The following is a 12,622-nucleotide window of genomic DNA, read 5'->3' on the forward strand; positions in this document are numbered from 1 at the left end:
TTTGGCGACGGAGGCCTGCCCGTGGTATCAAGCAAGTATCGATGGTTGCCGATCTTTCTTCTTGTTTGACAACACATCGCAAGAGCTTCATCTCCTTCTTGCGAGCAACAGGCCGCTTCCCCACTCAACCTCAACCTCCTTCTCCATCCAGGCCTCGTCTTTCTGCCAGTCCGGTTCCGCAGACCTCATCTTGTCAAACATCTCGTCTACAACATCTCCTTCACCACCATCACGACGCTTCTTGGCCTGGAACTTCTCCTGCCAAGCACTGTACGCGCTCCATGTTCTAATGTAGTTCATACACTCTTCAAGCGCCATTCGCCTACTCAAGAACATGGTGCCTTCGCCAGTCTTTGGTCCACTCGTTCCGGGTTCGTACTCAACCCGGCGTACATCTTCAAACTCGTTTACCGGCGGTTCGATGTCCCGAAGTTTGTTTTCTACCTTTGATCTGCCCGGTTGTGACCAGTATGGACCGAGCGATCGCTCATCGTTGCTATAAGCATACTCATTCAGGATTTTGGTCGCCTTCGGATAATCTACAAAAACGTGATCTTTGTATCCCCAGAATGCTAGGGCTTTGGCAGTCAGTAATGCCTATTGGAGGAGGTATATCGAGCCTTGAAATAGGTATCGAGAGTAAATACTCCCGAGACATGTTCTCAAGACTCAAGATTTGCTCCAAAAGGGGAAATATGGGCTCCGAAAATACGTACTACCACTCTTTCGTAATATTCTCCCCATCTCAGGAAATAAGACCTTGGTATCGAACCAATGCGCCGCTTGGCCTGCCACAACGAGATCGACGCTTTCGCTTTTGAGGAATTTCAAGCTCTCCGCAGACGAATTCTGAAAGGTGACATTCGGATAAAGTTCGTGCGGCGTCGAAGAAAGCGCTTGCTCGATCATCCCGTCCGATGGGTCAGTCCCAACAACCTGGGAAAATGTTTGGGAGAGGTAGCGAGCAACGACACCATGCCCACAGCCAAGGTCTATACAAGTTTCCCTGGGACTATGATGGTACGCCAAGACGGTATTGTAGACTTGATGATTTCGGAGTCAGCATTACTCTTTCGGGAGGAATGCTGAATCGCGAGATTAAGAGACATAAGACTGCGTGATTGGGCGAAGTTGCCTCGGAACTATCACGTACGGGATGGTGGGTAAGAAGGACGGTACACGGCATAGGAAGCGTGTGAGAAAGTAGATTTTCTACTGGGAAGTCAGCAGCTAGTAACGATGAGGGGAGTAGAGTTACGAACGCAAATTGCGCCATGTTTACGTGGGAATGCAGTATTTCTGAAAACAGCTGATAACGATGTGATCATTTCGTGGCCTTTGATACCCGCTTGTAGCCGAGCGCCGCACTTTGGATCTACTGGACTTCTACAGAGGTACTCGATCCAAATCTCGCCGTCCTCGTTGCAGATTTGATCATGGAGGCAGCAGCAAAAAGCTTTCTCTCGTCTAGCTATTTTGCCGTGGCAGGTCGGTCTATTGCCATCAGAAAAGATCGCAGTTTGACCCTCCTGGTGTAGGTGCAAGCCAATCTCCTCATAAATTCGGCTACCAGGGTATATTTCCCTTTCATCTGCTTTCTCCCACTTATACCAACGTTGCATCCCAGTATTGAAGTGGTACCACGCCCGCGATTTACCCGTTCAACCCATTACTCCCTCACGTCCGAGTATAACCGTGTTGTCCACAACGTACTCCACGATCCCGTCGCCTTTAGCCCTGCCATATCCAGTAGAAACCTCGCTTAGCATCATCACGCAGCCATCGGTCACTCTCCAAGTACTCCGAGAAGCAAAAGATGCCGGGGTGTCCTCGGTCTGGCTTCAACCGGGAAGTTTCGACGATGAGGGACTGGAGTATGCTAGGAGGGAATTCAAAGCCGGGGTTGGTGGGGATGGGGGGGTGGGTGGTGAAGGGTGGTGTGTGCTTGTGGACGGGGACCGGCTTTTACAGGCCGTGAGTGAAGAGAAGACGACGGAAGCTTTAGGGACCAAGTAAAGAAGATGGATTTTACTTGAATATATGTTGAGCCAATCTCCCAATGTCTCAGGGCAATGTAGGTCGGGCGCCCTGCCAGAAAAAGCGGAAGTCTGCAGCGGTAAGACTCCTTCGAGTTTGAACAAGATCAGCACTATCGACAAGCGTTATGATCCATGTGAAAATCTGTGTATACTGAGCCTGCGCATCAGGTGTTAAGTTCACTTGGCCGTATACCCACAAATGTGTAAACTTACGAGAGGCTAACACCCCAAGACTGTCACCCATTGTGTGACAGCCTGCCTGACTCGTCTACGTTTTCACCGTCTAAAGGCTTGTGAATTGTGACCTCGTTTAGGATTACTCAATGGATATCAAAGGGAATGTGAGATCCAATCCCAACCCTTCTATGGAGAGCACACCAAACGCCGGCTCCTATGCAAGTCATCCCACACCAATATCAATCACTCTTACCGCTCCGCGGAGACTCCCCAAAACCCCTTCCCCTTGGCGGAAAGTGTTCTCGCAGCATGAGCTCTTGCTCCGCAGACCATGCCCCAACCCCTGACCCAGCGTTGGCATTCCTGATTGTACTTCGCCTATCCTCGTCCTCGGCGTGGTTGTCATCTCCAACCTCGAACGCATCTTCACTTAATTCAATCAGATCACCTACACCAGATCTTCCCCCAGGAGTCGGCGGCTGAACGGAATTGGCTGCTTTGGTCGCGAGCTTACGCATCCAGCCTTCAATGGCCCCGCCCACGTTCTCAATGCCACCATTACCGCGTGAAGAATCCGAGTTGACAGACTCAAAAGATTTACGAGGAGCCAGGTTGGGCAAATGCGCAGCAAACAACTTGTTGAGTCCATCCTGCGCTGGGCCCGGGCTGCGCACGTCCCTACCCATCGTGCCAACCCCACCAGGACCTTGTAGTTGATGATTTAAGTAGGAGCCGGAGGATGATCTCGACTTGGAGTTCTGCCCTCGTGGTGGACCAGATTGATAGCTTCCTCGAGGCAGATCAAGTGATGCCGGTGGCGTTTCCACGTCTGAGAATGTCATGGATTTCCGCCTGCTGCGGGGAAAGTATCCAAGTGTTTTATGTGACAAGCGAGCAATTTCGACGGCGTCCGGGAAGCCATCAATCATGACCCATGAGTCATGCTTCCAGGGGGCTTCTTCAGGGTTCGAGAGCGAGATTGAGATTGAGGGAGACGTGGGGATGCTGGATAGAGGTGTCTCCTTTTCCTTCGGGCTATCGTGTAGATCGCCCCAAGGGGATTGAAACGCCGTGGGCGTAGGCATTGTCTCTTCAGTGTAGCCGTCTCCTAGACGTTCCGAAGATTGACCAAGCTCTGGTAATTTTCGTCCCTTTACCCCACAGGCATCGACGGGTAGAACGACCGTCTTCCGGACCTGGATACTGTCGTTGGGCCACAGTCGGTTTGCCTTCCGGAAGATGTTTGGCTGGCAACTATATTTAATCATGACTCCCGCAAGCGTGTCTTCTGGCTTCACTTTGTGTAGATAGACCAAGGCATCCCTACCATCCTGCTCTCCCGGAGGCGCTGAAGTGTGATTCCTCTCATCCGAGTCCCTTCTCTTATAACGACCCGAGACATCTGGTGTAATATGGCCATTGGCCACCAACAACGTCTCACGTTTCCTTGCTTGCACAAGCACCCTTCGCTTCTCTCGAGTTCCTAGACCAACCTGTCTTTCTCCACCAGATGGCCCCCATTGAGCAGGTGGGGCACTGGTATTGCGGCCGTGGGTGGCTTCTATCGGACGTCGCCTACGCTGTGGCGAGCGGCCTGGACTTGACGCTCTAAAGCTATCACGGCCTATGAGATTGGACGCAAACCCTTGTAGAGAGGACCATGAGCTTTCCCAGAGACCTGTAGCGAAAGTCGATGGGTTCGACTGAGATCCTAGAATGCCGGGTGTTCCAAGGAAGCGGCTGGTACTGCGAGATCTCTGGGCGTCTCTGTCTGCTTGTGCTGGCTGGGAGGGATCTATTGGGGATTCCGCTCTCGAGGAGAAGGACGAGGTAGCGGGGCCGTCAAGCCATCTAGAAGTTGTTGCTGGAAGGGGAGGTGTCTCATTGTCTTCATGCGCTTGCCGACGGGTACGAGGACGTAGAGTGGTGGAGATGCTGACTGAAGCCGTAGCTGACGACGGTCTATTGATGTTCATCGCCGCGGGGGCCAGCTTTGGCGTTCAATCAGCATTGACATTTGGCTGTGGAGAACTTACTCCAGCCAAACGGTGATAGAAGGGTGCTTTGACATTGGAGTGGTTGTGTGGAATTCCTCTCTTTATACTTCAATCAAGATCCCTACGAATATACGTAGGGTGTTCAAAACTACAGTTCCTGAATGCCTCGAGAACAACTTACAATGGAGGATCAGCCCTATGTGCCTTGGAAAGCATACTTTCCCACTAGCAAATGTGAAACCGTACGTCCAAAAGATAAAACGCGAGTTCAGCCGAGGTCTACTTATACATCAAAGCAGATTACAGAGTACCAGTTGAGTGGTTCATCCTCTTAGGATTTGGATACCTACCTTATGTATTGAGTCAGGCCGACAGAAAATACCGCTTTGCATTCATGCATCTAAAGATGGCCCTCATTGAGCCAAACGCTTTGATAAAAATCCTAGGATTACATGCCATTCAATCCGCTCAGGTCACCCCCATTCATGCCAAAGAACTGAAACCTGTGAATTTACTTGTTGTCAGTAAATACGCTTCCAACACTATTCCTTTGGAAGAATGACCCACCAGTCTTCCACATTCAAAGCCGTTGGAACAACTGGGCCTTGGCCCCGGCTACTGTTGCTCCAGCTGTCCTCTGGGCTGTCGCCTGGGAATTGTCCTTGCCAGGCAGGAGCTTGCTGTTGTATCCCTGGCATTTGGGGCATACCTGCTACGTCTTGCATGTTTCGTGAAGAAGTTTGTTGCTGGCTTTGCATGGATGGTTGCAGCATGCCAGACGACTGCATCTGTGACATTTGAAGCTGAGGATCGAGATTCTGCTGACTCGGGAATGGTGGCATTGCAATGTTGGTGCTTTCGGGGAAGAGCTGGTCCGGCTGGAAGTTCTCCCAAAGATTTTGAGAGATATGAGGCGACTCGCGAGTCACTAGATAAAGATCCGGGGGTGTTGCGGGAATGGAATAGGAAGGGTTGAAGGGGGTTGGCGGACGTGTATTACTGCGAGAACTCCCCATGAATGCATCGTTTGATTGACGAACATTGAGGGAACCCATTGGTGCGGAACTTGGCTGTCCCAAGTCCCTCGATGGTGTCACCGCTGGAGTCTGAGGTCGAGATCGCTCGTAGGATACTTGAGGAGCTGGGGGTCCATTGGCGAATCCCAACTCCATGTCGTCGTACTTACGCTTTTGCTGTTGGTCTTCCTTCTCGGAGGGTGGGCGATTCTCAATCCTTGGCTTCTTGTGTCTCTTGCCTGCTGCCTTTTGCAGCCTGTCTTCGAGCACTTTGTTGCCAAGTATGGATTCAAATAAGGTGTGGACCATTTTAGCTACCAGCCAAACTTTCGATACTTCCTTGAGAGCATTCATGCATATTTGCAGCCGTTCTTGCGTGGCTGCTACGACGGAGGGCACCGACGAGCGCATCTGATAGACGTGCATAATGAGGGCCGAGAACAAGCTGTACACACTGCAGGAGAGCGTGAGTCAAAGCTTTAAGCTGCCAGGCTTTGGGATTGGACTTACACGAAAGCCGGAGTAAATCTTAGTTCATCTGACTCTTGTAAATGTTCGATGATAGAGGTGATCATTCCTGCAGCCTGAAAAGCAATGTTTCTTGAGGGATAAGCAGCGTCAGTAGGATAGCCATTCATCTGTCCGTTGCTTTCTGATGTCGCAGGGGGCATATGCGCCCTGTGTAAGAGGCAAAGCGTCGTACTGGGAACTGTCAGAGTGACTTATCCAGTGATCATAACCGCTCACTGCTTACTAGTAATTTGCGTGGAGTAGTGCCGACCAAAAGTTGTGCCTTGGTTTCTCCCAGTACACTTCTTTTGGGCAATTCTGGAGCCAATCTGCAAGAGCCATGTCGCTGTGAGTAAGATCAATGGCGTTCTGCCGCCGAGCTTTGGACGCTACCGAGTACTGTTGAGATAATACCAAGCCCATGATTTCGGTCAAACGGACATATTGGAGGAAAAATTGGACATGAACTGGATTCGGTGGATACTTTGCCGGCTGGTCTACCTCATCCTCGATGAAGTCGTCTTCAGAAACCATCTCAACGTCAGAATCATCCGTATTGATATGGACTGGACGACCGAGGGCCACGGCTACTGATCTGTCGCGCGTGAATAACGTCCACCATATGCGTTTCCACAGTCTTTTGTCGGGTCTGCTGAGCTGAGACCCCTCAACGCTGCGGGACTGTAAGTATCAAATCAAAGTGCTACTCCGGAACACCCACCTTCGATGCATGCCTGACCCTTGGGCAACAACAGTGGCTACTCTGGTCCAGTAGAAAACGTTTTTGGTCACATCTTCATGACCACAATGTCAGCCAGTTTACCGCATTCGTCCCCAGCGTCATCGTACCTTCAGGACCTTCCCAGTACCATCCCATCAACACCAAGGCTTGTACTATTGTGATTCGATCGTCCTCATAATTGGCGTCGTATAATGCTTTTGCACGCTTGTAGAACGTCATTGCGGCGGGGGTGGTCGACCCATTTGCATCCGTTAATTGAGGATTGGTACACACTCTTGAACCAGCAAGCAACATAGCCTGTAACAAGAGAAGGGAAGGCGGGTTCTTGGTGTCTCGATAGCGGGTCATGAATCGACTCCGATTGATGACAGGCACAACTGGGGCGACCCATTTGAAAAATGATTCAACAAGCTCATCACAGAGAACGCGAGGAGGGAGCAAAAATGCTCCTCGCTGATGCAATATGTTTACTTCAAGTTCGTCCATGTCTGTCAACTGAGATCGCGATCCTTTGACCGTATCTGGCAAAGGGTAATGCACAACATCTGTTGTCCCGTGCCTGTCATGTACAAGCAGAGACAAATTCGAGGACTCTCCCAGATATGCGACCCTTCCAGCTTCTTTGATTGGAGCTCTTGCAAACTTAGGCTTCATGAAATGTGCGAAGTGTAGGTTCTGGGCCCCCTGTTGAACGACTTGAGCGTCGGACAGGGAGGTGACTGGCATGCCATCGTGTGCACTGTAGTCGGAGTCGCGTGGTTTGTCAAAATCGTAGCCAGCAAGATTATCTGGCTTTGGGGATTGCGCCTGAACAGACTCTGCAGGATCACTAGAAAAGGAGCCACGGTCAGCACGCCATTGTCCTCTTCGATGTTAGTGAACCGAGCTGTTCACCAGCGCCCAGCACGAGGGCATGAAACCCGTACCAGCTCTGGCTCCACTTGGGTTCAACCCCTTCTTGGACGTCGCAGTTGAGGGAATCTACCTGTCTGAATCTCTCGATTTGCCAATAGTCTTTTTTCGTTTGGGCGCTGGGATCTTGCACTCGATGGAGAAGGCAACGCAGTTCGTGCCTGTTGGCTAGTCAGTATCCATGGCATGGGAGGCTGGATTTTCGAAGACAGCTTACAAGGAACTCCCAATGAAGCTGCGTCACACCTGACTTTCCGCGCATGGCATGTTTCACAGGCTCGGGATGCTCGCTGCCTCCTGAAGCTGGGATGTGTAGGGATCTGATCGTTCGGTGCCGGCGCACCGTTGGGAGCGCCAGGCGCACTCATTCTTTCACTATCCATATCGTTGAACAGCCCTGCATCGCTCCCTTCTCAATTTTGCACTTCCCGATTGCTGTCCTCCTGGCTCAGTCGTGGACGAGTTCGGCAAGCTCGGTGGTGGGTAGGACAACCGTCACTACTAACCTGTCGCTTATGGGATCCTTGTACTCTACCTGATAAGGCCTGGGCTTTGTGAGACAGAAGCTGTAAGAGTCCAAGAGAACCTTCGCCAGCAGAGATTTAACAGGTTATTTATGTGTTGCAGCCGAATTTGCTGGGTACCACTTACCCCATACTCCAATTACTATCCACTAAAGCCCATTCATTGCGGGGGCGATGAACCGTTCTCGCCATTCTAGTTTCTATAGTTTTCCAGCATTGACCACACAGCAAGCAGGAGACATTACAGCAATCATGCATGCTGCGACACGCCAATCACTAGAAGCAGTCTGAATATGAACCTATTTGATATCTGAAGTGCAGGTAACCAGCCACTACGTCCTCCGATGCATGTCTTCATTTGTATTAATTTCGATTGGCTCCTCTACTCCACCTTGGATCATTGGTCACGTGCAGCAGCGCCATATGACTTCCCTCGTCTTTCCATCAAGCTGTACTGCCTGACGACTTTGGCCAAAATCTCACAATTTCGCCTAGAATCAAAGACCTGTGCATGGTCCAAATCGTCAAACCACAAAATATCCAATCCTTTTCCTTTCCACTCCCGATGCTTCCACTCCTCTTTCTTCGGTTCGCCATTGCCATCTTGTGCTAGGTAGCGTCCCACAGCCTCGGTATCGACAATGAGATCCCGCGATGCAAGAGACACGGTCACCTGTCGTCCATCCATGTCATGCTTCCATAAGATATTCTCAGCCCAGAAAAATCGCCTAGATGTTATCATTAGAACTTTAATACATGTAACTTATCAACAGGTTCACCTACCTGCCTAAGGTATGAGCAACCCCCATGTCCATGCTGGCGAAATCTTAAAGGTGGTCAGCTAAATGGTGGCAATCTGCGGATTTCAGCTCACAATATAGCTGGTGTTCGTTTGCTCGTAGCGGTTTCCGGGCCGTGAAGTTGTAAGCCACGTCCGGGAGGTGCAAAAGGATTGAGACTGGATCGATGAGTAAAACTGGCCCGAACAACTGGGAGGTTTCGGAGTAGTGCAGAAGGTGAGAGGAGATGACACTACCATAGGAGTGGGATGCGAGTATGCATTCGTGCCAACCATGGTGCCGAAGAATCTGCTGAATCTCAAAACACATCTGGTCCTTTTCTAGGGCTGCACCAGTGATGCGGAAGGATACACTCATAATCTCAATCGCAATGATCCCAATATCGCCATCTTCGTCGCGCCCATTAGACGATTTGTTGATTTGACTTAGAAAGTTGACATAAGGATAAAGGCCTATACCGATTCCGTGTATGAACAAAATGGGTAGTCTCGCCTTCGATGTGTGGGGTCGATGCCAGTATGTAAGTGTTTTTGCGGGGGTTTTCTGTTCGCTAAGCAACCCGAATGGACGCAACGGGAACACGTCGAAGAATTGACTGAAAGGAAGACTATGAAAGTGAAAAGAGTTCCAGATAAGGGAAGAAAAGGTGATTGTATCGACAAAGAAGACACACTGAAATCAATCATCAGTACCATCCGTGTGATGTGCCGCTGTGACTTACAAAGTACCAGAGCAGGGACCTGTGTAGGCTCTGAAATCGATCGACGGTCACCCGCAACGAGACTGCGTTTCCCCGCCCTGGCTCCAGTCTTCTTCCCAGACATAGCTCTGTCTCGTCCGCGTATTCCTCCAGCTCGTCGTCATCTTCCGGACCATGATCCTTCTTGTTGAGAAAAGCCCAGCAGAAGAGTTCTGTATCTTTGAGTACTGTAAAGACGGCCGGAGGATTTGAGATTCACCTTTCACGTTTTCACGTTTGATCTCTGATGCCGGGGCTCCCCTCATCCAGCCCGAGAGATATTTTTCAGGGTCTTCCACGGTGTCCAGGCAGAGTTTGAAAAGCTCTCGCCGCTGCTCCCGGGGCAATAGCTCTGGATGAGTGGCTGCTCTTTGAAGCACGATAGTTCTGGGTACATAGATCAAGGCGAAGAAGGCTGTTTCCGCAATAGCCCATATCTCAAGCACTAGTGGAACGCGATACGTCGAAGGGCGTAAAAGCAGAACGGCCATGCAGTAGACAGCGCTTAACGGAGCAATGTAGTGAAGGAAAAAGATACAAGCCCGAATGAAGGCATAGCTTGCAGGCGAATTGTTGATCATCGCGTTTACTTGGTCATTCTTGGTGAAGTGACTACAGAGTATCTTTGTCAACGACAGGTCAGCGGCCAATATACCCTTGGATAATTTTCATTTGCTTTTCGGGGTGTTGAGCCAGATTTTGAGCAAAGCAATGGGAAAGGGTTTGTACCTTACTCAGAGACCCTGCATATGTAAGGCTGGGCTTGGTTCCCACTAAGGATCCCCAACGAAGCGAGGCTTGATTGATTTCTCTCGTCTCACGCCCTCGACATCATAGGTAGAGGTCTGTGCAGGACCCTTGTTATCTTATGCGATTGGGGTATACGCTATCACAATCTTTGCGTACCTGGGAGAAGGCGCAAAATGTCTGCGACAGCCACTAAGCCAGCAATCTACTTCGGCAATTTTGTGGTCACAGCACAGGTTCATCACAAAGAGCTCCAATCCCTCCAAAGCTCTCTCTGACCTGGCTCCAAGGTCTTTCATCTTACACCGCATTCATTCGCTTTGGTTAACTTGAAGCCTCTGCTCCCTGGCCATGTTCTCGTGTCTCCTAGGCGGGTCACTCCTAGGCTTTCTGACCTCACTCATACCGAGGTGACGGATCTATTCCTTACCGTCCAACGAGTTGGCCGCATGATCCAACGGGTCTACAATGGAACAAGCCTAAACATAGCCATGCAAGATGGCGCCGATGCCGGCCAGAGCGTACCACATGTCCATACACACATCATACCTCGAGTAAAGGCGGACTTAGACGATAGGGGAGGTTCTGATGCGATACACAATATGCTGGAAGGTGACGAAGGTAACGTGGGAAAGCATCTGCGGGAATGGTCTGAGGATAGGCCACGATTCCCTAAAGTCGACGATGATGCCAGGAAGCCAAGGAGTAAGGAGGACATGGCTAAGGAAGCTCAGAGACTTGCGCAAGAGATGGAAAAAGAATGAGGTGACGAGGATTTTAAGCTGTGATAAAAGATACGTACAGGTGTGGCTCCAGCGTATTGGAAGACCCGCAGGTACGTGCGGAAGAGTTCGTTCCCAAGATCGGAGGACATAATCTCGCAAAGCGTTTATTTCACAATCTCACAACTTCTCTCACTCTTCTGTCCCTCCCTATGACAAGCCTCAATTGTCTGCCTTTCCCTTCATCGAAGGCGCCTGCTCTCAACCTTGTCGTAAAGAGCTCGTATGCCGGGTAATCTGTTATGGTCAGTAGCAGCTGGGATTGGCGCAGGATTTAGCATACAGCCGTTCACAAAGTCGACCACTTGCTCGTCTGTCATTCCCGAACCTTTCTTCTCGCGAAGCTTTCTCTCGCTTTGAGACCTCCAATCATAGACGAAAATTGGATCTTCAGCATCAAGATGGATCAATGCATCCAGCTGGTCGGTCAGCTGATCATACCTCCGCAAAGCCTCATTCACAAAGTCTACATCCTCTAATCTGTTCCATCCAAGGCGTCCAACGTAATGTCCTTTCTCTCGTTCTCTTACAGCACCTTCCCAGTCTTGTACCAAGTTGTCTCTTGGCAAAGCTCGGAAGCCTACGCACCAGCCTTCGAAGAGTACCACTTCCGTCTTATGTGTTTTATCTCGATTTACTTCTGGCCACTCCTCTTTGGGAACTCTATCCCCTTGTCCACTATATGCACTCTTGTCATAGCTGGGAATTTTGGTGACTTTACCGTGTTGAAGGTCCGAAAACAAATAAAGAGCCAGAGGAAGATCATGAGTAGATGGTTGCCCGCGATGTTGGATCAGCGGGTTGGAAGGATGAGAAGCAGCAAGCTCAGATTGCTGCTCGTGCGTCAAGTAAAGATCATCGATGGAAAGGACTATTGTCGAATAAGAATGTGGGGGTTGGCGGAGCTTTTCGGCAAGTGTAGAAACCTACAGGAGAACAGGAAAATTAGACATGCAGTGGAAATGGAAATCAGGAACGTGAGATATAACATTGACAACTCAATCAGAGCCAAAGATGGACACAGAGAGCCTAAGGAGCTAAAAGCGTGGTTCCATCGAAAGCCTCGATGAATGGATGAGTGAGAGCAATTGATTTTTGGATTCGAAGCATCATCAATATTTACATTGTATGTTGATGGCCAGCTACACTTACCAAAGTAGTCTTCCCTGAACCCTGAGGGCCGTTAACGCCAATGAATATGGGCGATCGAGGAATATCATCGGTCACAGACGACTTTTCGCTCATGTGATTAAGGATAAAGGGAACACAGTGATCTGACTTGTCATCTACAACCCCGGACATGTTGATGCATTGACTGGTGATAATCTTCCGAGGAGCTTCCAAGTCAGGCAAGGTGCCAAAAAGAAGAGTGGAAGTGGAAGAGATATCTTGCATTTCCTTCAGATATAGAACAAACAGTACCAGTATCAGCGAGAGAATTTGTAAGTCAGATGATGCTCTTGTCGACGACATATGTGTCCGGATAGTTGCCCAAAATCCATGTGAAAATACATACTCGTGGATTCCAGAAGTGAGTTATTTGATAGAGCGAGGACCCAATAGATATTTCCACTAGCGGCATGTCGCTTGATTTTTGCCCAATAATCCAGGTGTGAGTTCTTTGATAGAGCGAGGAC

The 12,622-nt window shown here is 49.9% G+C and overlaps 7 protein-coding genes across 7 annotated transcripts; 2 read left to right on the forward strand and 5 right to left on the reverse strand.

The window, feature by feature from the left end:
- Positions 1–87: 87 nt before the first annotated feature.
- Positions 88–1,276, reverse strand: HO173_000782 (uncharacterized protein; the record flags this gene model as incomplete). The annotated part of the gene is made up of 4 exons (XM_037302730.1): positions 88–578; positions 717–1,043; positions 1,154–1,212; positions 1,263–1,276. The coding sequence occupies 4 exons, from the start codon at positions 1,274–1,276 to the stop codon at positions 88–90; spliced, it is 891 nt and encodes a 296-aa protein (XP_037170237.1).
- Positions 1,277–1,436: 160 nt separating this feature from the next.
- On the forward strand, positions 1,437–2,016 carry HO173_000783 (uncharacterized protein; the record flags this gene model as incomplete). The annotated part of the gene is made up of 3 exons (XM_037302731.1): positions 1,437–1,488; positions 1,539–1,574; positions 1,628–2,016. The coding sequence occupies 3 exons, from the start codon at positions 1,437–1,439 to the stop codon at positions 2,014–2,016; spliced, it is 477 nt and encodes a 158-aa protein (XP_037170238.1).
- Positions 2,017–2,455: 439 nt separating this feature from the next.
- Positions 2,456–4,192, reverse strand: HO173_000784 (uncharacterized protein; the record flags this gene model as incomplete). The annotated part of the gene is made up of 1 exon (XM_037302732.1): positions 2,456–4,192. The coding sequence occupies one exon, from the start codon at positions 4,190–4,192 to the stop codon at positions 2,456–2,458; it is 1,737 nt and encodes a 578-aa protein (XP_037170239.1).
- A 469-nt stretch (positions 4,193–4,661) lies between these two features.
- On the reverse strand, positions 4,662–7,776 carry HO173_000785 (uncharacterized protein; the record flags this gene model as incomplete). The annotated part of the gene is made up of 8 exons (XM_037302733.1): positions 4,662–4,716; positions 4,781–5,683; positions 5,740–5,931; positions 5,984–6,412; positions 6,461–6,533; positions 6,589–7,310; positions 7,467–7,554; positions 7,611–7,776. The coding sequence occupies 8 exons, from the start codon at positions 7,774–7,776 to the stop codon at positions 4,662–4,664; spliced, it is 2,628 nt and encodes an 875-aa protein (XP_037170240.1).
- A 538-nt stretch (positions 7,777–8,314) lies between these two features.
- On the reverse strand, positions 8,315–10,037 carry HO173_000786 (uncharacterized protein; the record flags this gene model as incomplete). The annotated part of the gene is made up of 5 exons (XM_037302734.1): positions 8,315–8,645; positions 8,701–8,743; positions 8,792–9,389; positions 9,439–9,629; positions 9,677–10,037. 5 exons carry the CDS (start codon positions 10,035–10,037, stop codon positions 8,315–8,317), a joined length of 1,524 nt encoding a protein of 507 aa, XP_037170241.1.
- A 342-nt stretch (positions 10,038–10,379) lies between these two features.
- Positions 10,380–10,967, forward strand: HO173_000787 (uncharacterized protein; the record flags this gene model as incomplete). The annotated part of the gene is made up of 2 exons (XM_037302735.1): positions 10,380–10,439; positions 10,494–10,967. The coding sequence occupies 2 exons, from the start codon at positions 10,380–10,382 to the stop codon at positions 10,965–10,967; spliced, it is 534 nt and encodes a 177-aa protein (XP_037170242.1).
- Positions 10,968–11,097: 130 nt separating this feature from the next.
- On the reverse strand, positions 11,098–12,287 carry HO173_000788 (uncharacterized protein; the record flags this gene model as incomplete). The annotated part of the gene is made up of 3 exons (XM_037302736.1): positions 11,098–11,222; positions 11,269–11,911; positions 12,138–12,287. 3 exons carry the CDS (start codon positions 12,285–12,287, stop codon positions 11,098–11,100), a joined length of 918 nt encoding a protein of 305 aa, XP_037170243.1.
- Between the last annotated feature and the right edge of the window lie 335 nt (positions 12,288–12,622).

This window comes from Letharia columbiana (genome assembly GCF_014066305.1).
Source record: "Letharia columbiana isolate WasteWater2 chromosome Unknown Sc0000001_s0, whole genome shotgun sequence".
Classification (NCBI taxonomy): Eukaryota; Fungi; Ascomycota; class Lecanoromycetes; order Lecanorales; family Parmeliaceae; genus Letharia; species Letharia columbiana.